The 26,651-nt window shown below is 44.6% G+C and overlaps 2 protein-coding genes and 1 pseudogene across 3 annotated transcripts in view; 1 reads left to right on the top strand and 2 right to left on the bottom strand.

Moving 5' to 3' along the window:
- The window catches only part of CAP1 (cyclase associated actin cytoskeleton regulatory protein 1), a 36,897-nt gene extending 32,563 nt beyond the window's left edge, over positions 1–4,334 (top strand). For both annotated transcript variants that reach the window (XM_070949400.1, XM_070949401.1), the window contains exons 12-13: positions 506–649; positions 2,939–4,334. In XM_070949400.1, the coding sequence (XP_070805501.1) occupies positions 506–649; positions 2,939–3,022 (228 nt within the window). In that variant the 3' untranslated portion in view covers positions 3,023–4,334. The remainder of the gene's footprint in view (positions 1–505; positions 650–2,938) is intronic.
- Positions 4,335–5,096: 762 nt separating this feature from the next.
- On the bottom strand, positions 5,097–21,531 carry PPT1 (palmitoyl-protein thioesterase 1). The gene is made up of 9 exons (XM_070949448.1): positions 21,396–21,531; positions 17,527–17,636; positions 16,526–16,653; positions 15,830–15,900; positions 13,552–13,651; positions 11,712–11,802; positions 8,826–8,924; positions 7,944–8,015; positions 5,097–6,074 (listed from the first exon to the last, which is right to left on the bottom strand). Exons 1-9 carry the CDS (start codon positions 21,511–21,513, stop codon positions 5,919–5,921), a joined length of 945 nt encoding a protein of 314 aa, XP_070805549.1. The 5' UTR covers positions 21,514–21,531; the 3' UTR covers positions 5,097–5,918.
- A 3,867-nt stretch (positions 21,532–25,398) lies between these two features.
- On the bottom strand, positions 25,399–26,576 carry LOC139320810 (elongation factor 1-alpha-like; annotated as a pseudogene).
- Between the last annotated feature and the right edge of the window lie 75 nt (positions 26,577–26,651).

The following is a 26,651-nucleotide window of genomic DNA, read 5'->3' as shown; positions in this document are numbered from 1 at the left end:
AACCTTGAAGCGCACCTGGAAGACCACCGGGAGCCAGTGCAGCTCGCGCAGGAGTAACTTGACAGTAACTTCCTCCCACCAGGTATCTCAAAAGAGTTCCCAGGGTTGGAGACGAAAATGCTGTAACTCACCTTCCTGCCTTTCGTTTCTATCCCACATTTAGGGAAGGAGCGGCCAAGCTGTGACCCTTAGCCAGTCCTTTAGGAATTCCCTTCTTACTTTTAGGAATCCATACGTCCCTTTCTTACTTTTAGGAATCCATAGGCTCCTTCTTGGGAGAGTGTAAAAAGGAGGTTCAGAAGAAGTGACCAATGAATCTCAATTTCTGGCTTTGGACTTGCTCTTCCTGCTGGTTGCTCTCCTCCTGTCCACCTTTCAGCTTCTAAAAGCACCGTGAGGGAAATGTGATTTCCCAAGAAAAAGAAAAAAAAACATTGCCCAGTCTTAGCGAAGCAGATGGAGCCCTTGGCTGTTTCTCACCATGGTCCTTTTTTTCCCCCCCTAGGTAATGGGTAAAGTGCCAACCATTTCTATCAACAAGACAGACGGTTGCCAGGTCTACTTGAGCAAGGGCTCTCTAGACTGCGAGATTGTTAGTGCCAAGTCCTCGGAGATGAACGTTCTTGTTCCGACAGACGGCGGTGACTTTGTGAGTTCTTTTTCATATTACTCGGAAGGGGGGGTGTTCAGTAAGGTTGGAAAAGGGTGGGGGGAGATATAGGTAATCCTCGACATACGGCTGTAATGGAGCCCACCCATTACGGTCGTATGTTGTGTGGGTGGTAAAATGGATTGGCCACAGGCCTGACCTGATTTTGCAACCGTTTTTTGCGGCAGTCAGTCGTTAAGCAAACCCAGTAACAGCTTAGTTAGGTTTAACCATCGTAAACTGTGACCACGTGACTGCACGATGCTGCAGACGGCAATAAAGGCGCGGCCATTTTGCTGAGCACCTGAAATTTGGTCACATGGCTAGTGGGGGGAGGGGGAGTAGTTGCTGTGGGAACTTCGGAACTTCCCCTTTTCAGGTCGGCTGTAAATGTGAACGGTTGCTAAGTGAATAGTTGTATATCGAGCGCTACCTGTACTCATAATAGAAACATCCCCTCTCTTGCTGAGGCAGATGATGGTTTCGGAGAATTGCATTCCCGAGCAGATGTTCTTGGTTCTTCAACAAGGGAAGCAGGTTTTCACTGGCAAAGGTCAATGCCCCCAGCTATACTCACACAGCTTATTGCACCTGGTTACTTAATCCAATTTCTGAATCTGCAAACAGAGTGAAACATAAAACTAATTAAAGTTTTTTTGTTTTTTGTTTTTTAATTTGATTTATATGCCGCCCTTCTCCAGAGACTCAGGGCGGCTTACAATGCGTTAAGCAATAGCCTTCATACTTTTGTATATTTTATACAAAGTCAGCTTATTGCCCCCACAAACTGGGTCCTCAATTTACCTACCTTAGAAAGGATGGAAGGCTGAGTCAACCTTGAGCCTGGTAAGATTCAAACTTATAGTAATTGCAGACAGCTGGTGTTAATCACAATGCTATTAGTCTGCTGAGTCACCAGGCCGTGTGTTAAGCTTACGGATTTGGGTTCATGCAGCAGCTGCCAAAAATAATGCAAAGTGAGCATGTCGTGCAAAACTTCTGCTAGGCCAGGGGTCGGCAACCTTAAACACTCAAAAAGCCACAAAGGTCCTAACTGGAAGGCCCCATTCAATTCTGGAGCTGACTGGAAGTCCGGTTCCCCCACCATAGAGTCTCCTCCTACAGCGGCATCCTTTTTCCTCTACCTGTCCTAACCAAAAGCCCTAACAATTGTGGAGCCGACCAGCAACAGGGAGCCGCAGCAGAGGGATGAAAGAGCCACATGCGGCTCCAGAGCCGCGGGTTGCTGACCCCTGTGCTAGGTTAATAACTGACCTACTGCATGAACCCAGCCAAGGATTTTAAAGTATAAAATCCTTGGCTGGAAAATAAAGAAACCAAAACTTTTAACTGGCTTGAGGATAACCCATCTGTTGCGGCCCGCCGGCAGCCAGTGGATCTGGCAGCAGATTCAAACAGTGAGGAGGTTGGGGAGGAACATGGGCCAGTCCTGGAATCTGGGGAAGGCCGAGATGAGGGCTCTGCATCGAAGGCAGATTGGGGTCAGGACCGTCTTGACAGTTGTCCGCTGCCTTCGGAGTGTTGTGGCTCTGTTGCCTGAGCCTGGGCTATCGACAGATGCAGACTCTGAGAATGAGGGAGAGGAGTTGGCAAGGCCTCCCTCTCCAGGACCCTCCTCTCTGGCAATGCCTCCGGAGGACACCGAAGGCCAAGAGATAGGCTCAGAGCCAAGCACGTCTCCACAGCCACAGGTGGACAGCGACGAAGGAGATAAGTGCTGGCTAGACCCTCGGCAGAGGCACAGGGAGAAGCATGTGCAACAGAGGGGAAGGCGTGCCAGAGATTAGCTGAGTCACTGGACCACACCCCACAGGGTATAAATGTGGGTGTGGTGGCCGGTTCAGTTTGTGACGAGCAAAAACTAGAAATAATCCATGATCTCTGCATTACTGGACTTCTGCCTGCCTTGTCGGACTGCATTTGGACTAATCCTTGTATTGCGGAAACTTTGCCTGCTTTATCGGAATGCTTGCAGTCTAATCTTTGTTTTGTGTGAGTAAAGCCTGAATTGGCAGCTAGCCACTGGGTTGCTGCCAGCTTTATCTTCAAAGATTTTGTCATGTGGCTTATTAACTCCAGGCGGTCTGTGGGGGTGCGTGTGTGGGACAGGGACAGAACACGGAGTTGGACATCAGCGAGGCAGAAAAATCCCTTGCTAAAATTTTTGAAGCCCACCCCTGGCTATACCCCGGGATGAAGGTACCCTCAGCACCAGGGATGTCTATCTTTTATACACCAATCAATGATTTCTATGTTTTGTTTCCCCAGAACGAATTTCCTGTCCCAGAACAATTCAAGACCCAGTGGAACGGGCGGAAGTTGGTCACCACGGTGACGGAAATCGCCGGATAAGATGGCCTGGTGCTTCACGACCTCCCCTTCCTCTACCATCACTGTGGGACAAAACAAAAATTGCTTTCTGGGGGCCGGCTTTTAGATTCCTTGTCCCATTATTTTTTTTTTTTCCAACTCTCAGTCTGCTTCTGTCTTCTGAAAGTCCTGCCTCCCTCCCCTCACGGAAAATACCTCAGGCTGGGATTCGGGGTAGGGCGGCAGGTTCATTCCCATTCTCTCCCTTGACTGGCAGGAAGGTGTGGCATTCACTCCCCACTCCCTCTCCCTTGGTCAGGCAACACCCGTCTTGTCCGATCGATGTTAGGTGTCAAGCAGGCAGGCACCAAGGAAGTGTCACTTAAACCAGGAACATTGGGGGAAGGGGGTAAAGTTTCTTTCAGGATATGGTACCTCCCCCCCCCCTTTATAGATGTATGAAGTATGCTTGACAGGCATAAATTGGGGGACTCCAAGGGAATTACTTCTGTTCAACTAATCTCACCAAGAGATGCTGAAAATAGCTTTGCTGGACCAAAGGCTGAAAACGGGATGTGTAACATTCCTTCTCCCCTATTGTCCCCCCTTCTTGTGTTGTCCATGTAAATTCTGTGTTGTGCCATGATGTGGGGGGGGGAGAGGAAGGGGGGAAACTGCCCCCCCCCCCAGTACAGGTGCCACAAGATTGGAACGAATTCTCCTTCCTGGGCACCTGTCCAGCAGTTCGAAAGCTGCCCCTCGACCCCTTCCATTCAAGCCTTCCTACAAAGGGAAAATTGTACCCGAGAGGCCTCTTTTGAACAAATGAACACTGTTCAGGACAGTTTTTTCCCAGAATCTGTATCAGGTTGGGTTCCCCCCCCCCAGGGCAGAATTAATTCTCCATTCCAAGAGAAGTATTTAATTGTTTGTAAGCACAATTCCATGGTGTTTTGGTTCTATTGCTCACTGGCATTTATTATAGCCCCCTAGCATTCGGGCAACCCCCCCCCCCTCTCTTTAGCTAGCTCTCCCTCTCTCCCTGCTGCTTGTCTGCAGAAAGTTTCGTGTCACACAGCACTCTGGTGATGGCGCCCAGGTTGAAGGCATGGTACTGTAATGACCCACTACGGGGAGCTGCCTGTCTTAACTGTAGTAATGCAGATAGTCTCTTCCCCCCACCCCCCTTTTTTGCCACGTTTTTGAGTTTTCCACTTGAAAATTTAACAGAAGATATGCAACTCTTATTTTGAAAACTGTCCTGTGACTCTTTACTTCTCTCCTGAGGCTTGTGGAATATTAAAAAAAAAAAAAATCTTTCTTATGTACTTAAAATTATACTGAAGATAGAATAAAGTTAATGCCAAGTTGCTCATAACGTGTGATCTTTACCAAGCTTGCCACAAGTGTCTTTAGAGCTGGTCGCTCTTGTTCCATTGTTGAGTTTTCCAGAATTCTCACCGGAATGCTTGTTATCGCCTGCTTAAATCATCTGTGCCTTAGAGGGTTTTTAAAATATACTACCTGGATGAGTCTGTAGCTTACTAAGGAGTGGCTCAGCCCAGTATTGGGCTGAGGAATTCTGGGAGTTGAAGTCCACATATCTTCAAGGTTGAGAAGCACTGGGTTAGGCTCCCAACACACTAAGCCACACTTAGCTTATGCTGTAATGCTCTGTGGAATTAGAAAAAGTGCATTTGTCAAGTATAAGTACCTAGAGACGATGTGTCGGTAAAGTCACACCAAGAGCCTGGTGGTGCAGTGGACTAAACTACTGTTAAAGTAGTATTTAGCTGCCAGCTGCCTGCAATTACTGCGAGTTCAATTCTCACCAGGCTCAAGGTTGACTCAGCTTTCCATCCTTCCGAGGTAAAATGAGGACCCGGTTTGTGGGGGCAATAAGATGACTTTGTATAAAATAAGAACACCGCTTGGGGGGGGGCAAAAGCCCTACTAAGCAGGTATATACAAAAGTATGAAGGCTATTGCTTAAAAGCATTGTAAGCCGCCCTGAGTCTCCGGAGAAGGGCGGCATATAAATCAAACCAATAAATAAATAAATAAAGTCACTTTAGCCCTGAAGTTACCACCAATGCAATTTAAATTAAAACTTGTTTATTAGGCTGTGTCAAGTTGCAAAATATTCTTGTAAACCAAAGAAAGTATATGAATTAACGTGATTTCAACATCATATTTTAAATCTTCTGCCCCGTTCTGGGAAATCTAATCAATGGCTTTTTCTATCAGAATTCCTTCCAGCATTGATTGACAGCGATGCCTTCCACCCATCAAAGCCCACAGTTTTCAGAGAAAAACCTCAGCTGCGGAAACACCTCGCCCCTCCATGCCTCCTTTCAGAACGCAGCCCTATTTAAACCTATTCAATATCTCCATTCGGAGCAACTACACAATGGCATTTACAATGCTTTTGAATTTCTTTAGGCACTTCCAACAAAATCACAGAAGTGGTCCCTCTGTCAAATGTGACTTGTATCACATACGCACTCGAAGTGGGGATTTTACACAGTGTGAGTGGTATCCATTACACCAGTGTTTCTCAACCTTGGCCGCTGGACGATGTGTGGACTTCAACTCCCAGAATTCCCCAGCCAGCTCTGGGGAATCGTCCAGCACCAAGGTTGAGAAACACTGCATTACATATTCCCCAAGCAATGGTGACCAGCTCCATTGTGGCATACAAATACCATACTATCAGGTGACGGCTGATTAACATCTGCAGCAGGCAAGTCCTGGAGACAAGGCCAGGTTGGGTTTTGAAAAAAAGTTTTAAATACTTGCAGTTGGACGTGACTAAACTGTTAATCCTGAAACGGAACAATAGCCTAGCAGATTAGTTAGAAAAAGCCTGTCTTTCAAGATATGCTCTCTATGGAACGTTTCCCATCTTGCCATGAAAATCGCCTCCAGCCACCAAACCCTACACTACAACAGGCTGACTCTCATCACCAGCATCGCTTAGAAACGGCACTATGTTCTTGAAGAACCACTCTTCGGTAAAGCGGAGATGGTCTCCTTCTGTCTGAAGGAAGACCAGTTTTCTTGCTTGGTCCATTTCCTTCAGGCCCAAACGATCCTGAAAAAAGGGAACATGCCAGTTAAACCGAGAAAAGTCAGAAACGAAACAAAGACACAACGGCAACGTTCGCATCCTAACTCAGCCAACCACATTCGGCCTTAACATTTAGGGTTGTAACCAAGACATCTGGCTTAATTGAGCAATTCATAGGATTCATTCATAGAGGCGCAGTGGTTAGAGGGCAGTACTGCAGGCGACTTCTGCTGACTGTCGGCTTCCTGCAATTTGGCAGTTCGAATCTCACCAGGCTCAAGGTTGACTCAGCCTTCCATCCTTCTGAGGTCGGTAAAATGAGGACCCAGATTGTGGGGGCAATAAATCAAATTTTTTTAAAAAAAATGCTGACTCTGTAAAATACTTAAGAGAGGGCTGGAAAGCACTGTGAAGCGGTATAGAAGTCTAAGTGCTATTGCTATTTTTCATGCTTTCTAGGGATTCACCCAATACAGCTGGAAGGTTTGGCAATTGGCATCATCTAGCCAACGTTAAAAAGCTGAGCCGTGTTAGTCTTCATTATTACTTAAACGGAGGGATGGGGGAGTGACATAAGGATATCTCAGAACTATAAACTAAACTGGGAAGTAGACAAAAAGTTAAGGAAGGCAATAGCAAACCTCAGGTAGCCAACCCAAACCAGAGTTAGAAATAACCATGTTTAGCAGACGGATACAGCCACCGTCCTTAATTGACTTAGTTAAGTTTGTTGGGTGGACAAAACTGTAGAGCAGTGGACCCCCCAACCTTTTGGGCACCAGGGACCAATTCCATGGAGAGAGAATTTTCTGTGGACCGGAGGGGAGAGGGCATGGTTTCACATGCTGCCTGAGTCCCGTGGATGGGGCTTCGTTTGTTTGCGCGACCCAGTTTCTATCAGGCCGCGTGCCTGGTGCCAGTGCACGGATTGAGGATTGGAGACCCCTGCTCTAGAGGTCCTTCTGCCAATCCCTGATGGTTTCCAATCCTTGAAGCAATTTTCAAAGTAATATTTATATAGGCCAGAGGTCTTCAAACTTGGCAACTTTAAGACTTGTGGACTTCAACTCCCAGAATTCTCCAGCCAGCTGGGCTGAGCCAGTCTACTGAACAGGGTCGGTTGCAAATCTATGGGCTGCCTGCACTGGCACAACATGGCTCAACTTGGTTAGTTTTAGTTTTCCTTCCTTTGGCTAAGCACATTGCGGAAACCCAGCCCGTGTGAAGTTAATTTGTAGCTCAGTGGATTGTGCAAAGCCCACGATTTATTCAGGTGCCCGGAATATGTGCTGTGCAAACACTGCCTGTGGTTTGGTCTCAATGCAGTACACTGTGTGATATAGTCTTTCGAGGATAACAAACCACAAATCGTGGCTTAGCTATTGGGCAAAGCAAGTCATTACAATTGGCAGCTTAGTGCGGTGTTCCTGAAAGACTTTCCTTCAGTGCCCCTTCCTTATTTACGGAGGACCCCCCAAAAGGACTTGTTTTGCATGGATTACGGTATATGGATCAATGGCTACCCTATTAAAAATTAAAATTGACCTGTGCACTACCGTTATCGCTTCTCACGAGGGCCTGATGAGATTTTAATATTGAATTGTTTTTCAACGTAGGCTGGCAAATGTTGGCTTTTGAAGATCCCTGAGAAGGTCTTGGGCAGAGATCTTCAAACTTGGCAGCTTTAAGACTTGTGGAGTTGAAGTCCACAAGTCTTAAAGTTGCCAAGTTTGGGGACGCTGATATCGACCTTCCTCTTATGTTGTTGCCTGAACAGAGAAATTAAGCCCCTTAGCGTAATACTGGCTGCAATGTCAGACGGGATGTTTGTTTCAAGCTCAGTTGAGTTTTTAGTAATTCAAAGGAAAGACTGCAGCACTCAAGGTAAATTACCTCCGTGTAGAGCGTAGTCTCTTGAAGAGGAATGGTCTCCTTAGTCTGGCCGCTCCGGTAGTAACCAAACCACTTGGAAGGAAAGAGAACAAGAAAGCATGAAAATCTTTTATTGTGATCCCAAAGATGCTTTTTGCAAGAGGCAACTGGACTTTCTGATTTTTCTTTGAAGACATTTTGCTTCTCAGCCAAGAAGCTGCTTCTTTATTGTGGTGATTAATCCCTGGGAACAGCTAAGAGCCAACCCTGTGATTCTTATTCTGGATTCTCAAAAGTGGGACAGGGAGGAAAAACGATAAATCCCCTACACCCCAAAAGGGGAGACCTGCCAGAATACCACATCTGAGGATACTGTATTCAAAAGTGGTACAGGTGGTCCTTGACTTCTAACCATTCAAAGTTACAACGCCACTGAGAAAAGTGACATGTGACCGGTCTTTACCAATAATGACCATCGCAGCATCCCCATAGTCACGAATATCAAAATTTGGATACTTGGCAACTGTCATGTATTTATGATGCTTGCAACTTCCCAGGGTCCGGTGATCACCATTTGTCATATTCCCAGCCGGCTTCCAACAAGCGAAGTCGAACAAGCTGGGTTCGCTTAACAACCATGTAATTTACTTAGCAACTGGAATGATTCTCTTAACAACCATGACGCAAAAGGTCATAAAATCAGTTGCTAATCAGTTTAACAACCCACTTGCTTAACTAGAAAGTCTGGTCCAAATTGTGGTCATAATTTGAGGATTACCTATAGGTGTTTTTTTTTTCCCGTGGATTAAGAACTGCCTTTGGGCAGCACATAAAAGCTAAATCCCATTTTGATTTTCAGATGGTTACACCTTTAATAGCACTGCACCCTTCTGAGCTGCTCACCTCTGAAGCCGGGGGATCTACCATTGTGTCATTGAGAAACCGCACCATGACAAATTTTTTCAGAGTCATCAGGTTTTTCTTGTAAGTCTCATTGATGATCTGGACAAACAGGCAGGGAAAGATAAATTTCAGAACGGCGTTAATGGCCAAAAAAAAAAATCAGATTCTACATTACAACAACATCCTGCTGCTTGTTCTGCCCCAGCTATGGACCCCAAAGAACGCAGCACACACAAAGTCCGCTCAAACCTTAGTTTACTGAATAAATCAGTCTTTTACAACAACGGCTGTTAATTAATTGCATTAACAGCCACCAAGAATTCAAAGAATAATAACTGAAAGCTTACTATGGTTGGCAGAATGCCCAGAAGCAATTTGTAGAATGCTGATAAGCAAGACAAGACAGGAAGGTATGTGAACTAAGTTGTTCCCTGCAAATTGTTTCAGTTGGCGTTTCTCCTTAAATAGGCTAAGGGAGTGGCCAATTAGCCCCAAGCCTTACTCTCGAGGAGACCTCCTCCTGAGGAGCCACTCCTGCCTTTTGGCCGCTCTGCGCGCCCGTGCATCGAGAAGAGGCTCCTCCTCTTCGTCCTCTTCACAAGGGAGCTTCTGGAGGTTCTGAAGGCCCTGGCCGAATCCCCGCCTCTGGCACCACATCTTCTCCAGCCTCCTCATTGTCTGACTCGAGTGCCAGCTGCACAGGCTGCTGACGCAGCACCACACCAGCCTCCTCGCTGTCCAAATCAGCTACTAACTGCACAGGCCGCGTATGGGCCACAACACTGCTACTGTTACCGTTTAATACTGGGTATATGTAAATGGAGAAGGGCAGATTGACATATTTTATATTCCATTCTTCAAAGTTTCCAGAATGACTTCTAGTACAAAATGTAACACAACAGAAAGTTGTTGTCAGAACAATGCTGTATAAAGGGCATTTCTAAGGCACTGAACACACCCAAACTTGCTTAGTTTCTTTAAAGCTGCTCTGTATTTTGTCTACAAACAACGTCCTAGGATTAAAGTGTAGAATGAATTCTGGTTTTGCTAACTGAATTTTCTTTCAAATGCTTCAAAACTCATTTTTCTTCAGGCAGAGGTCCCCATAGTTTAGAGCAGTGTTTCTCAACCTGAGCAACTTTTAAGATACAGGTAGTCCTCGACTTACAACAGTTCCACTTAGTAACCATTTGAAGTTATAACGGCACTGAAAAAAGTGACTTATGACCGTTTTTCACACTTATGACCATTGCAGCATCCCTGGGGGCCACGTTTTGTAACCTTCTGACAAGCAAAGCCAAATTCACTTAAAAATGGTTTTACAAATTAGTAAACTGCAGTGATTCACTTAAAAGATTTGGCAAGGAAAGTCATAAAATAGGACAAAACTTACTTTCTCACAAAACAAATTTCTCACTTAGCATCATAAATGTTGGGCTCAATTGTGATCATAAGTTGAGGACTGCCTGTTATGTGGAAATTCTGGGCGTTGAAGTCCACATATCTTAACGTTGCTAAGGTTCAGAAATACTGATTTAGAGTACCTGAGTTTGTTCCTCTGCTAAGCTGGGGTTTGTTGATTCATTCCCAGTCATTCATTCATTCATTCATTTATTTTCATTATTAAACTTATATGGCACCAAGGGTGGGTTCTAAATTTTTTTACTACCGGTTCTGTGGGCGTGGCTTATTTTGTGGGCATGGCTTGATGGTCATGTGACAATTCTTTAGGATTTAACAGAGGTACTGGTCTATCAGGCTTTTAACTGCTTGCAGAGCTGTACCGATCTACCCATTTATTTTTGCAGGCACTGATCTACTCGTGTATTTTTTGCAGGCACTGGTCTACCCATTTATTTTTGCAGGCACTGGTCTACTCATTTGTTTTCTTTTACCACTGATCAGCTGTAGGGCGGCCCTTTGAAGCCCCATGGCAAGAGTTTAAAGAGTTTTTTTCCCTCTAGCCATCAGCTGGGACTCAGGAGGCAGCAATAGATTGGGGGTGGGGGCAAATAAAAGGGAAGAATAATGCAAGGGGTGGGGCGGGCACGGGGGGTGGGGGGGCACGGGCGGCAGAACCGGTTCGGTGACGTCATAACGTCACTGTTACCGGCTCGGGAGAACTGGGCCGAACCGGGAGGAACCCACCACTGTATGGCACCCATCTCGCCAAAGCTGAATCGAGGCAGCAAATTACAAATTGCAAACCCTGCAGCTCGTTTTCTAGCGAAAAAGCATCATGTAACATGTGAATCAAGAGTAGCCTAGTCGTTCCCATTCATAAGTCTCTTGTGAGCGATCTTTTAGATATGCTGAAATCTTCGCCATCTCTGCAAAGCTGGCCATCTTCAAAGTCCATTCCTCGATAGTGGGCAAAGCTTCATTTTTCCAGTATTTACCTATCAATAATCTCGCTGCTGTTATCATATACAATATCAACTTTGTTTCACCCGATGTAAAACCCTTGACTATCCCCAGTAAAAACAATTGTGGAGAAAATTGAATTTTTTTCTTCAAAACATTCTGGATAGATTATGCGCAGAACAAATATCAAACTAGGAACTATCAAATAGCTTTTCACTGAAAGTGTTATATAAAGATAGAAATATTTGAATTTTGTGAAGATGAAAAATTATATGGGGGATGGAGGGGTTCAGGTTTTATAAAAAGGGGATTTTGATGGGATTATATTCTATGGAAGTCCGGGGGGGGAGGGGAAGGTTAGGGGGGGTTTGGGAGGGTTAGGGTGGTTGGGGAGTTGGGGACGGGTTGGGGGGGGGGAAATGGGGTGAAAATGTAATTGTAAAACTTTTGCAATAAAAAAAAAAAAAAAAAAGAGTAGCCTAGTCGTGTTTTGCGTTGGTTAGAGAGCTTGGTTTGGCCTACCCGCTCCTGGTTGATGTCGGCCAAGAAGAGACTGCTTCTGCGGTATTCCCTCTCGTTCACTGGATCATGCCAGTATTGTGCCTGGACTAGGCTGTGGCAGAGAGAGAGAGAAAGAAGGGCCAATGCCAAATCATAAAAGAGCTTTTGATTTTTTCCCATTCCACCCAGGCATTTCTCCCACAATATATACTGGGGTACCCCTCAATTTACCCTGTATCAGTGATGGCTAAACTTTTTCTTGTCGTGTGTCAAAAGCGTGCAAGCATGCCGGCCAGGGCCGGATTTTCCTATAGGCTAACTAGGCTTCAGCCTAGGGCCTCAAGATCAAGAGGGGCCTACATTCAAATTGTTAGCAAAATTAAAATTACACTTTCACTATAGGTGAAAGGGCCTCATAAGTGGAATAGCCTAGGGCCTCTTTTCATCTAAATCCGGCCCTGATGCCGGCACCCATAGTGGAATGCGTGCGCCCCCTGCAGATGCAGGCATGACCCTCCCACGCTCTCTCGCCCCCCCCGCACATGTGTGTGCGACTCCCCCCCCACTTTTGGCCTAACAGGCCTCCCTACAACCTCCTGGGCCCAAAAACAGGCTGGGAGGGAGCGGGCCGCCCCCTCCTGCTCCCCGTTCTTGGCCTAGCAGGCCTCCCTGCAGCCTCCTGACCCCAAAACCGGGCCGTGGGGGGGGGGGGCATGCCACACACCCCGCACTCCGCTCCAACCCTCCGCGCATGCAAGCGATCCCGGTGTGCATGCACACGCGTGTCTCCTGCATGCGCCTCGCTCCCCGCGCATCCAGAAAAATCAGCTGGCTGGCGGGAGGCACGCGCGCATGCGTGGTGGAGCTGAGCTGAGCGACAGCTTGCGTGCCCGCAGAGAGGGCTCTGCGTGCCAGCTGTAGCACACATGCTATAGGTTCACCATCACAGCTCCTAGGTCAAGGAGCCTTGGTGGAGCAGCGGACTAAAGCGCTGTTAAAGTAGCACTTAGCTGCCAGCTGTCTGCAATTACTGTGAGTTCGAATCTCACCAGGCTCAAGGTTGACTCAGCCTTCCATCCTTTCGAGGTAGGTAAAATGAGGACCCGGATTGTGGGGGCAATAAGCTGACTTTGTATTAAAAAAAAAAGAACACCGCTTGGGGGGGCCGAAAGCCCTACTAAGCAGGTATATACAAAAGTATGAGGGCTATTGCTTAACGCATTGTAAGCCGCCCTGAGTCTCCGGAGAAGGGCGGCATATAAATCGAACCAATAATTATATATATATATGTAGGTCTTTGGTTATTCGGGTTTTCTACAATACAATACAATACAATACACCCCCACTGGCAGTTAAAAGGAAGAAACAGCTGCGATCACACACATTGCTCCTAGAAGCACGAAGCCGAGAACACCAGCCTGAAGATGACGAATGAGACTTCGTCGAAACGTTGCCAAGAAACCTCCAATTTTATGCGGGAGAAAACCCGAATAACCAAAGACCTACAAACACCCACAAAAAACTCAGAAAACAAATATATGTGTGTGTGTGTGTGTGTGTGTGTGTGTGTGTGTGTACAGTTAAAAACTTATAGACATATATATATATATATATATATATATATATATATATATATATACACACACATATACATACATACATATATATATATATATATATATATATACACATACATATATATATATATATATATATATATACATATATATATATATATATGTAAGTTTTCACGGGTATATATGTGTGTACAGTTAATATTTCGGGTTTCTTCCCGTGTAATTCTGATATATATATATGGTATATATACTGTATATATGTCTCCTGGAAAAGCCAAACTCACCGCTGCTGAATCGGGTATGTGTAAGCAATATCCAGCACTTTTCTCAACCAGTCACAGATATGTGAGCTCTCCCCAGGGCAATGTGGGAAACCGAACACACCTGCAGCAGGAAGAGAGGCATTTAGAATCTGCACATGGTCCTAGCTTGTCAAGCAAGCCCAGAAAAATTCCGGGGGGGGGGGGGGCGGCAATCACCTGACACTAACGCAGTGTTTCTCAACCTTGGAAGCTTGAAGATGGGTGGACGCTGCTGGCTGGGAGATTCTGGGAGCTGAAGTCCATCCATCTTCAAGCTACCAAGGTTGAGAAACACTGCGTTAATGCATACAGGTAATCCTTGACATACAACCATTTGTTTACCCAAAGGGTTCTGAAACATGAATATAGAAACTGAAGAAGCTTCTTGAATGAGAAGCGAAATGTTTTCAAAGGAAAAAAAAAAAACCACAAGTCAGTCCAATTGCTTTTGGGACAAACCATCACTTGGATGATTGAAAATCTCCATAGACAACCATTCGTTTCAAAGTTACAATGGCCCTGAAAAAAGTGACTTATGATCATTTTTCACCGTTTACGATTATTGCAGCATTCCCTTGGTCATGGGATCAAAGGTCGGACGCTTGGCAACTGGCTCGTACTTATGACGGTTGCAGTGTCTCGGGATCATGTGATCCCCTTTTGCAACCTTGACAACCAGGGAAGCCAGATTTATTTAACAACCGTGTCACTAAATGAACAACTGCAGTGATCACTTAATAATTGTGGCAAGAAAGGTTGCAAAACGGGGCAAAACTGACTTAACAACCATCTTGCTTAGTAAAGGAAATTTGGGGCTCAATTGTGGTCGGGAATCAAGGACTACCTGTATTTTTTGGCACGTCACTGGCTGAAAAGTTGAACGGTGGAGGTGAGGAAACAGTTACCTACCTAGCAAGTCACCCACTTTACACAGAAATCTTTGTTACAGGTAATTGTAGGATATCTAAAGTCTTGAAATAGGGTGCCCATGATTCAATACTGTGTGGACACTTCTCTGGGATCAGGGAGGTACATCTTTTAACATCACGCCGGCAGCAGAACAAAGCTAGGCAAAGGTAGCAAGGTGTTGTGGCCCGCCAGCAGAGCTGGCAGCAGATTCGGACAGTGAAGCAGTTGGGCAGGAACATGGTCCAGTCCTGAAGTCTGGGGAAGGCTCGGACAAGGACTCTGCGTCGGAGGCAGAGAGGGAGCCAGGGCCATCTGGTAGTTATGTGCTGCCTCTGGAGCCTCCAGAGTCAGACAGCAGAGAGGCAGAAGAACAGTGTGAGCCTGTTCCCAGTGTGCGCATGCGCAGAACTGCCAGAAGGCAAGAACAATTGAGGAAAAAAAGGGTGACTCAGGAGTAAGGCTTGGAGATGATTGGCCCCTCCCATAAGACATAAAAGAGGAGCAAAGGGACATGAACCTTTGCAGGAAGCAATTTGTTCATATAGTCAATTCAAGCTCTGAGAAGTCCATTTGACTCTGTGCTCCATTTGGCCTTGCAAAACTAATTGACAATTAGGTCTCTGGCAGCGTTTCAAGGAAGATAAAGGTGGGTGCTTATCAACCTTACCCTGAAAGACTGTGTCAATTCCAGCAAACATCTGTCTGGAATCTTCACAGGCTGTGAATCATTACAGGCTGCGAATGACCATAATTCACAGCCCTCTGAAATCAGATTTTGTGAAAGCCAAGAAACTGAAGGTAATGTTGAGAAATTAAAACCCAGTAAATTTGAGTTTTAAAATAGAAACAGCAAGTTTAGACAAAGATCTCGGGACCCATCCTAATAAACCTGTAGTTCAGGTTTAACACCCACTGGAGCAGAGTTTCTCCAACTGAATCCCTTGGGAGTTTGACAGGGATTCATGAGAGACTAAGAGGGAGGAGGGAGGAGATAACACAAACACAGCCAGTTTTCTATCACCAGAGCTGTGCCTCTTGACCACAAATCTCGCTTCACTCGCTAGGGCCTCGTTAGGGCTGAAAAAAGCTTCGAAAAAGCTACATTCGGAATATAAGATGCACCCAAATTTTCAGCCTCTTTTAGGGGGGAGAAAAGTGTGCCTTATACTCCGGAAAATATGGTACTTTCAGTATCTCAGTATTTTTGCAGAGTTTTCTCAACTTGGATCTTGGATCCTTCATAACCAGCAGACACGTTCACTAGACCTTGAAAGGGTCAAATTCCACCTTGTTATGAGGACAGGTTTTATGACGTCCTCCAACTATACTCATCTTTGAAAAACAGAGTTACCTTGTTGTTGACCTCCTATGGAAATCAGGTTGAACATAGGTGGAGATGGACATCTTTGCACCACGGCTCTCCTAAGGAGGGGAAAAAACAGATTACTAAAGACATCTTCCACCATGGAACAAAACCCAAAATTCACCTTATTATAATTTTAAGCTTTCTGGTACAGCATTAATCATTGGTATTGCGTGGCTGGGAAAGGGATGGGAACTGACGTTCCAGAATATCTAGATTGCCCCTGGTTGGGTGGTATAAACTGTTGTTGGGTTCAGTGAATCCTGTTTGTAAAATAAGGCATGATTGACAGCATGAGCAGAAATCTGAAAGCTATCAATCATGCTTTAGAAACTACCATGGCTGGCGTTACATAGGATACCAACCCAAAACAAATGAAAGTGGCATCATGGTTTTGTTTAATGAGTGGACTGGTCAACAGATAGGCAATTTCTGTTGACTATTTGACTATTTGGGAAGAGCTGTTTCCAAGAAGATTTGGAAATTGACTATTTCCCAAACAGATCTACTCTGAGCTGTGATGGCTCTCCAAGAGAACAGCTCATCACCTGCTACTCTTTAATTGGAGAAATCAAGGACCGAATTCTCAGATATGCCACTAGGAATTCTACCACTAATACGAGGGCATTCCATTCACTGACTTCATGCCAGGGTCTTCCATCATCCCCTATTTGAAATACTTACAAGAACTGCCCTCCCTGCGAAAAGCCCATGGCATTGTAGCCCCCTTGAAGGTTAGGATCTTTAGAAAGCTGGTCACACACTTTCTTGACTTGATCGTTGACATTCATGAAGAAGCTGTTCTCCATGTCCTAAGGAAAAGTGAGAGGTTGATGAAGAGTGGCTAGCCAGCTGTGCGGGCTTCAATAGGTTGGCCTTACGGATAAGGTAGGAAACCTGTTCAGAAAAGCACGATCTGATTTCCAAAGTCCTAGAGAACAGGTCTATCAAGAGCTACCAGCCTTGATGACAAGGTGTAGTCTCCAAATGCACCTCTAACACCTGGTGCATGGGAGCAACAATGGGAGAAGAGGACTGCCTTTATCTCATATGGCTCAGCTTCCTAAATACATCTGGTGCGCTACTTTATGTAAAAGAAGAGCAGGCAGAGCCGAGGGAAGGGCAGAGTTAAACATGTCATCAGTTTAGAATTTCTGTTATCATAAGCACTGCAAGGCCAACCCTTCCTGAATTTTGTTGACCCTTATCTGGTGCCAATTTACTGTAAGTGTTGAACTTTAGTTGATCAGATTGTGTATAAGCTTCAATAAACCTTCTATACAAGGGATCTCCAACTGTGGCCACTTTAAGCCTGGCGGACTTCAACTCCCAGAACTCCCCAGCCAGCAAAGCTAGGGAACAAAGAATTCTGGGAGTTGAAGTCCGCCAGACTTAAAGTGGCCAAGGTTAGAGACCCCTGTTCTATACTACAACCTAACCGGTAGTTTGTTTATGGATACTTCTCCCTCTTGGTATGATGCAGACAGATGGTGCACCCAAACAACTAGAGGTGCACAAACTGTTTTGAATTCAAAAGACCCAGCCTCAAGTACAAATCAGGCTGTTCCAGCACCCTGCAGTCACTCTGCATCCAAGATTTTGACTCTTCCTTTTAGAAGAGGGTCTGAAAACATCTAATCCACATGTCTGTATGCTGAAAGCATGCTTGGTATGAATCCACTCACGTCAATTAAAGTGCTGCCTATCTTCAGAGACAGCACATAAATTCCTGGGATTTTCTCTTCCACCATTTTTTTAATATACCCCATGCTTATGGGGTTGCAACAGCTATCTCCTATAAGAAAAGAGAGAAGTTTCGAAAATCAGAGTGGCTGTCTGTTTAGGTTTCTTAATTATTTACAGCTATAAATATATTAACGGCATTTAGTCAAATAATGAGCAAATGTTTTTAAAATGTGTTTTCTATTTGTTGTTGTTAGTTGCGAAGTCGTGTCCGACCCATCGCGATCCCATGGACAACGTTCCTCCAGGCCTTCCTGTCCTCTATCATCCTCTGGAGTCCATTTAAGCTCACACCTAATGCTTCAGTGACTCCATCCAGCCCCCTCATTCTCTGTCGTCCCCTTCTTCTTTTGCCCTCAATCGTTCCCAGCATTAGGCTCTTCTCCAGGGAGTCCTTCCTTCTCTTTAGGTGGCCAAAGTATTTGAGTTTCATCTTCAGGATCTGAAGATTCAATCAGGTGGCTCAAAATGTCTTGGATTGTGGCAATCCCTGAGATATTGGAACACTGCTATCATGTCACCCCTAGTCCTTCTTTTCATCAAACTAGACATAGCCAGTTCCTGCAACCGTTCTTCATATGTTTTAGCCTCCAGTCCCCTAATCATCTTTGTTGCTCTTCTCTGCACTCTTTCTAGAGTCTCCACATCTTTTAAATCAATTTTCTCTTTATTCGAGCACAGCAATCTGATCCTGACTCTTTTAGCAGTCAGTACTGACCTTTGCCCCCCAATCCCTCCCTTTCCGATCCCCAATTCTCTGCTTCTCATTGGCTATCTTCCAAGTCACTTTCCTGATTCCTTCTTCGTCAGATCAGAGGAATGTCTCCCCCTCCCCATCTCCGAGGAGACAGATCTTCAAAGGGATTTAGCAGGCAAAAGTTCAGGCTTCTCCTCCCTTTATTTATATGTCAGTGCTGGGACGCTGACACACAATTTATGACATGTTTTCACCAGTGGTGGGATTCAAAAAATTTTACTACCGGTTCTGTGGGCGTGGCTGGGTGGGCATGGCGTGGCGTGGCATGGCATGGCAGGGGAAGGATACTGTAAAATCTCCATTCCCTCCCCACTCCTGGGGGAAGGATACTGTAAAATCTCCATTCTCTCCCCACTCCAGGGGAAGGATACTGTAAAATCTCCATTCTCTCCCCATTCCTGGGGGAAGGATACTGTAAAATCTCCATTCTCTCCCCACTCCAGGGGAAGGATACTGTAAAATCTCCATTCCCTCACCACTCCTGGGGGAAGGATACTGTAAAATCTCCATTCCCTTCCCACTCCAGGGGAAGGATACTGTAAAATCTCCAATCCTTCCCCACCCCACTAACCTGCTTTCCAGCTCCTTGTGCAGGACAATAAAAGAAGACCCAACCAATCAGCTGGGACTCAGGAGGCAGAGAGTAGATGGGGGCGGGGCCAGTCAGAGGTGGTATTTGCTGGTTCTCCAAACTACTCAAAATTTCTGCTACCGGTTCGCCAGAACCAGTCAGAACCTGCTGAAACTCACCTCTGGTTTTGCCAGAAACCAGTATTTCAGCAAGAAAACGTCCATTGCGTAAATGGGTTTCCTTAACAACGGCTGTGTTTTCTTAACATTCAAGGTAATTTGCGTAACCACAACCACAAAAAAAGACCGTAAAATTAAATCTGCATGACTATTATTCCAGGCTCCATTACAGTTATAAGTCAAATCAACTTGTATGCTAAAGGAAAGGCTAATCTTCCATTTTACGATTCACAAACACTCCCACATGCATATTTTAACCACCTCAAAAGATAAAGGAACCAACTCTTCCGCTGAGAAAAACAAGAAACTACGGTAGAAACAGGAACTTAGTCATTGCTGCTTTCATTTTTATACCAGCCATACAATTTCTACAGCAAGAAACCTCAGCTTCTTTCGTGTTTCAGCCCTCAAATTCCACTGTGTGATTCTTGTAACTAAAATATTTTCACAACAAAGCTAGTGTTTGATTCCAACCTTGGTAGATTTGAATCTACTAAGTGCACACCACCAATATTATATTTTAAAATTGCCACGTGAAACTGACTATTCATATCAATTCAGAAACTCCTGTGAACTCAAAAGCATTTATGTTAATTCCAAATAAAAATGTATAGGATGTTGCCACAATTAATTTTCTACCAATGAGCAAAATAACTGATCACAAATAAATTCTTGCCGGGGCACCACCATTTTTTTCCACTGCTAAGCATATGAAGAAGAAAAAAAAAAGGAAACAGACCATTAAATAATATGTGTCATCACTATATGTGTGCCCCTTACAGAATCACAATATATAAAATGACTACAAGAATAAAATTTAATTTTACCAACTTTGCAAAACCCTTTCCCCCTCCAATTTTATTGCCCCAAACAAAACCTCAGGAGGGAAGTTGGGCGAGTGCAACCGACTAACCTTAAATCATTCTTGAATGCCACTGCCAAGGAAACTCATGAGTCTGTCTGTCTGTCTGTCCAGTACACTATGCCCAAAGTTTTTACCACCCACACCTGAGGCTACGTGTAGGACAGGGTAGGGTGCCGTACTCTGGGCAGGGTGTCCAATCTTGACAACTTAAAAAGGGGTGGACTTCAACTCCCAGAATTCCCCAGCCAGCCATGTAGGGTCTGTTTGCCCTATACTCTACAGGTAATCCTCGAGTTACACCCACAATTGAGGCCAACATTTCTGTTGCTAAAGTTGTTAAAAGTTATTTTAACTGAGACCCATGACCGGTTACTGTAAAGCCCGCAGACCAAGATTTCATGCATAAAATTATGGCTAACCAAATACGGTTTGGTTTATAAGGTAACTTGATTCTTGATGAACGTATCTTTTATTTTTATGTACACTAAGAGCTTATGCAGCGAAGACAAATTCCTTGTGTGTCCAATCACACTTGGCCAATAAAAATTCAATTCAATTCAATTCAATTTCAAATTCTAATTCTAATTCTATCCTATTCAAATTCTATCCTATTCTATTCTTATTCTATCCTATTCCTATTCCTTCTATTCCTATTTCTATTATTTCTAATTCTAATTCTATCCCTATTCCTTCTATTCCTTCTATTTCTATTATTTCTATTTCTATTATTTCTAATTCTAATTCTATTCTTATTCTATCCTATTCCTATTCCTTCTATTTCTATTATTTCTAATTCTAATTCTATTTCTATTCTATCCTATTCCTTCTTTCTTCTATTTCTATTCATTCTAATTCTAATTCTATCCTATCCCTATCCGTATTCCTATTCCTTCTATTCCTATTATTTTTATTTCTATTATTTCTAATTCTAATTCTAATTCTATTTCTATTCTATCCTATTCCTTCTTTCTTCTATTTCTATTAATTCTAATTCTAATTCTATCCTATCCCTATCCGTATTCCTATTCCTTCTATTTCTATTATTTTTATTTCTATTATTTCTAATTCTAATTCTATTTCTATTTCTATTCTATCCTATTCCTTCTTTCTACTATTTCTATTAATTCTAATTCTAATTCTAATCTAATCCTATCCTATCCCTTCTCCTCCTCCTCCTTATTCTATTCTATTCTATTCTATTCTATTCTATTCTATTCTATTCTATTCTATTCTATTCTATTCTATTCTATTCTATTCTATTCTAACCCCGACGTAGAGAAGCGCTGGAGCCCAAGCCCCATCATCCCCAGCCTCGATTGCGAAGCAGAAGCGAAACCAAGCAGCTCTGGCTTCAAACCGGTTGCAGGTGGAAGGGCGAGCCCGCGCTCCCCCGTCCCGAGGCCCTTTGAATTCCCCCCCAAGGGCAAAATCTGGCTCACCCATGCCGTGCCAGATGACCAGCGGCACCGGACCGGCAGCGGTCCCGGAGTTCCGACGGTCAAGCCCACCCAGCAGCAGCAGGAGCCCCGCAAGCAGCAGCCTCCCGACCGGCGCCATCCTCGAAGGATCACGTGACCCGCCGCCCGCTCGGGTGTCACGTGACAGCAGCGCCGGCTTGGCCTCGCCCGAGGTGGTGGGGGGGAGGAGAAACAGAGCCTCATTTTTTTTTTTTTAAACCCCGAGGAACTCTGGGAGTTGTAGTTTCGAGGCTTTGCCCTGGGAAAGCTTTGCCTTTTTTTCCCCCCTTCCTTTTTCAAGAATTCGTTGCATCGATTTCATTTATGAAGGGATGCGGCGTTTAATCTGGCAGGTTGGCTGTGCCGTTCAGCCAACGATGATGGGCAGCTGCATTCAGATATCCTAAACCGTGATTTAACAAGGGTTAAAATTAAGCCGGAATGATTGGTTCCATTCAGTGGTGAAATCCAATTTTTTTTACTACCGGTTCTGTGGACCTGGCTTGGTGGGCGCTTGGGGGGCGTGGCAGGGGAAGGATACTGCAAAATCTCCATTCCCACCCACTCCTGGGGCCAGCCAGAGGTGGTATTTGCCAGTTCTCTGAACTACTCAAAATTTCTGCTACCTGTTCTCCAGAACCTGTCAGAACCTGCTGGATTTCAACCCTGGCTCCATTCAGTATAGTGTCCCGAAATACATTACGATGTGCCACAATATATGAATTTAGGCAAATGAGTAGGATAGAGCTTAAGTTTAAAGGAGCTGCCATCCAACTTTGTTGAATCATTGTTGAGATGGGAGGCCATGCAAATTGGATGGATGGATGCAGTGGTGAAATCCAATTTTTTTTTTTTACTACCAGTTCTGTGGGCTTGGTGGGCGTGGCAGGGGAAGGATATTTCAAAATCTCCATTCCCTCCCCACTCCTGGGAGAAGGATACTACAAAATCCCCATTCCCTCCCCACTCCTGGGGGATGGATACTGCAAAATCCCCATTCCCTCCCCACTCCTGGGAGAAGGATACTACAAAATCCCCATTCCCTCCCCACTCCTGGGGGAAGGATATTGCAAAATCCCCATTCCCGCCCCACTCCTGGGGGAAGGATACTGCAAAATCTCCATTCCCACCCCACTCTGGGGCCAGCCAGAGATGGCAAATGCCGGTTCTCTGAACTGCTCAAAATTTCCGTTATCGGTTCTCCAGAACCTGTCACGACCTGCTGGATTTCAGCCCTGGATGGATGGATGGATCTCTACTTCTCTGTGTTAGTCTACAAAGAAAAGAATCAGAAGTATTCAATTGCAATATTCCGATGGAAGCATTCCAAGGAAGTTATTCTCATCTTTGGAAGCACAGAATTGCAGCTCTCTATGTTAATTGCTTGCATTTATTTAGATGTGCACTTGAATCTCTTCCCTGAATGGAGAACTGCTTTTTGCATGTGTTTGTTTCATACTGAATTGGGCTACCAGATCTCTCCTGCAAAACTTTAGACAGCCAAGAACATATAATTTTAAAGGCAACCCTTTGCTGCTCTCTAGTGGCCATCTGAGTTCTTGTAGTCAGGATCCATTCCTTCTCAATCTCACACCTGCTTTAAGGTGTTTGAACTTCAACTCCCAGAATTCCCAAGGCAGCATGTCCTTGACTGGGGAACTCTGGGAGTTGAAGTCCACATATCTTAAAGTTGCTTAGCTAGTTTAATCCCTAGTAGCTTTGCTTCCGTTTGTTGTTCAAGATGCCTCCATAAGGGAGAAAAGTATTCCTGGCCATAAAGATGATCCTTAAGATGGTTGGCTGGTTATGTAGCATGCTAGCTTCCTCTTCTTTTACTTTTAATAAAAAGAACCAAGTAAATAAAATGGAGAGGTGTGTTTAATGCTCCTCAGGACCTCATTATAGGCCTATTATTAGTCTTCTATCCTCCCAATCCATGTGGTAAATTTTAGGGCATGCATTGCAAGTTATGGATGTGATAAAAAATGCTGCTACGGTGAATGAACCCCATTTTTATTTTCACGTTTTTAATTTACACCAACTCCAGGGAGGACCAATGCCATTAGTTTTCTTTCAAGTCTCTTCCTGGTGCTCAGTCCCAAGTGAGGATGATGAGGGAACGAATGAGGCCAACCGCTGATCCCTCACCAGAAGCTTCACTTCTTGCTTGCTTCTACAGCTGACGTGGTGATTTTAGTTGGTCCCCCAGCCTTCTTCTCAACAGATTTGATTTACACCCACAGCCGCCATCTGTCTCATGTCACAAACGGCTGTTGGAAGAAATATCCATCTGGTTCAGTTCCAAGCGGGGAGAAAGACACTGGGAACATGGAGGCTGATTGGAAAAATGGTTTATTGATGAACTGGACCACATGGGTTTGAGAAAGGGTGACTTTTATACCTTCTCTTGGGCTTTGAACTTGAGCTTCCTGTTCCTGTGCAAGGACATGTAGTCTGTTGGCTGCTGTCAGACTCCCATAGGACCATGCTGGGGTCATAGCTGAGGTAGTCTGAGCTCCCAGGTATGATTGGAACTTGCTGGGTGATGATGTAATGAAGAGGCTTGTGTTCTGAAAGGGTCTTGGGCAATTCCTATTGTGTCTTAATGGCTTTGCCCTGGTTTGGATCTTCAGTGAGGGCTAATCCCATCACCCTGAGGCTGAAGGTCTTTTGTAGATAGGCTGGCCCAGTCCTGCTGGGGCTATTAAGAAAGGTGGGGGCTGCTTTCCAAGAGCATGTTTCTCTTTTAGGGAAATATAATATTCTGCCTTTTGTAATATCTCCCAAAATTTGTTGGAATAGTTAACCTTTACTGATTCTTCTTTTGTTGCTTGCCGTATTATTTTAGATAAAAGCCTTTCAGAGGCTTTTTTCTGAAGCTTCTTTCAGCCTCTGAAATCTCCATTTGCGAGGCTAGGCGGGGCTACATAAGATGCACCTAGATTTTCACCCTCTTTCGGGGGGGGGAAGGTGCATCTTATAGTCTGAAAAATACAGTAGTTCAAGAATGTTTCCTCAGGAAATTTCAGTGCACCTGAGATGATCTCATTACAGCCACACCAGAAGCAGCCTATGGAGATTCTCCGTCATCCAGGTCACGGTTGTCCAAAAGGTGCTTTTTCAAGAGGCAACTGGACTTTCTGATTTTTCTTTGAAGATGTTTTGCTTCTCATCCAAGTAGCTTCTTCAGTTCTGAGAGCTCTGAGAGAGAGAAACAGCTAGATGGTTCGCTTCCTTAGATATCGAATTATAACATTTATCCCATTACAATTCTATGGTCCAATTATATTATGGTGATTTTAGTACGGCTTTATCTTAATTTTACATTTTATCTACCGTGTTTCCCCAAAAATAAGACCCTATCATGTATTTTTTTGAACCCTGAAATAAGCGCTTGGCCTTATTGCCATGCACTCAAAAGCCCGATTGGGCTTATTATCAGGGGATGTCTTATTTTGGGGGGAAACAGGGTAGTATATTGTATTGTCACATACACACACATTGTATACACACACACACACATATATATATATGAAGACTGGTCAGAAATCACTCTGTGTGTGTGTGTGTGTTGATTCATTTAACAACTGCATCACTTAGTGATGGAAGTCCCAGTCCCGTGTTGTCAGTTGACAACTATCTGTATGTACCGTGTTTTCCCCAAAGTAAGACCCTGTCTTATATTTTTTTTGAACACTGAAATAAACCCTTGGCCTTATTTTCGGGGAGGTCTTATTATTTTGGGGCACGTGGAGCAAGACGGGGCTCCTCTTGCCATCTTACCTGATTTCCAGCTCTGTCTCCCTAACCCGAGGAAATGGAAAGGACCGGCGGCGCATGCACTTAAATATTTTCGGGGAGGGCTTATTTTAACGCACATGCTCAAAAGCCCAATTGGGCTTATTATCCGGGGAGGTCTTATTTTTGGGGAAATAGGGTACTGAATGCCAGCATTGGTCAAATGAAGGCCATATGGAAACCTCCGTCATTTTCCATTCCTGCTTAGCCTAACAGACAACACATTTTCTTTCTTCCTAGTTGTGTACATGCCCCCAATCTTATAAACATCCTGCAGAGGCAGACAGAGGGGTTTGCTAACAAGGTGGGAAGTAGCGATGATAGAGTCCAGAGCTTCCAACAAGGTGGTCCCAGAAGCAGTGCCCTCTTTCCTGGTAATGCTCCAGCTCTTGAATCAAGCCATCTGCTAAAAGAAACAGAAAACTGGCTGCAGAGATGTGAATACCCACACAATATCCTGGAGAAATCTGACACTACATCGTTATGCAATTTTGCTGCCAAATGTAAGCCAGACACTTCCAAGATTTCAGGGTGTGAACTAAGTACCTTGCTTGCTCTTACAGTACATTAGTTAACCTCCAATTTGGTTACAGATGTTATTAGGCCACAGTGTTTTTCAAACTTGTCAACTTTTGAGATGGGTAAACTTCAACTTCCAGAATTCCCTAGCCAGCCATGCTGGCTAGGGAATTCTGGCAGTTGAAGTCCATCCATTTTAAAAGTTGGCAAGTTTGACAAAAACGGCTTTAACGCAGGAAACGCACATCTTAAAGTTGACACACACACGAGTATGAAGTCCACACCTCTTAAAGTTGACAAGTTTGAAAAACACTCCTTTAACACAAGGAAACAATATTTTAAACACAAGAAACACTACTTCAAGCCAGGGAGTGAGAGGAACAAGGAATCCATAAACTACTCACATTGATGCTGAGCTCCAACATGTTCTCCCCATGCCAGCCAGAGATGGGCATGAAGACAACAGTGGCCAAATTGTAGCCAATTTTCTTGATGTAAGCGTTCACTTCCTTGATGATTTCCTGATAGCGGGCATTGCTGTAAGGCAGAGGTCTTCAAACATGACAGCTTTAAGACTTGTGGACTTCGACTCCCAGAATTCTCCAGTCAGCAAAGCTGCCATGTTTGAGGACCCCTGCTGTAAGGAGACTCTGTGGAATCCATCTTGTTTCCTTCAGTGATTAGTTGCTTCACTCCTAAGGTGTAAGTCAAGAGGGTATGTTCTTGCATTTGCCCATTCTTGGAGATGCCCGCTTCAAGTTCACCTACACCAATAGCCACAATCAGAATAGCACGATCAGCCTAAAGGGAAACCACCAAAACCAGATAATTTGCATTGGCCAACATGGTCCATTTTTCTTGGCAATAGGAAAGAAATAGTTTTTATTGTCTTCTTATGTTCTTGGCAGACAGTCCAGGGGT

Source organism: Pituophis catenifer, unplaced genomic scaffold (genome assembly GCF_029215685.1).
Source record: "Pituophis catenifer annectens isolate HBS135680 unplaced genomic scaffold, rPitCat1.0.hap2 SCAF_9, whole genome shotgun sequence".
NCBI classification, from domain to species: Eukaryota; Metazoa; Chordata; class Lepidosauria; order Squamata; family Colubridae; genus Pituophis; species Pituophis catenifer.
The sequence above is the reverse complement of the archived record's forward strand: the minus strand, read 5'-3'. Positions and strand labels throughout refer to the sequence as shown.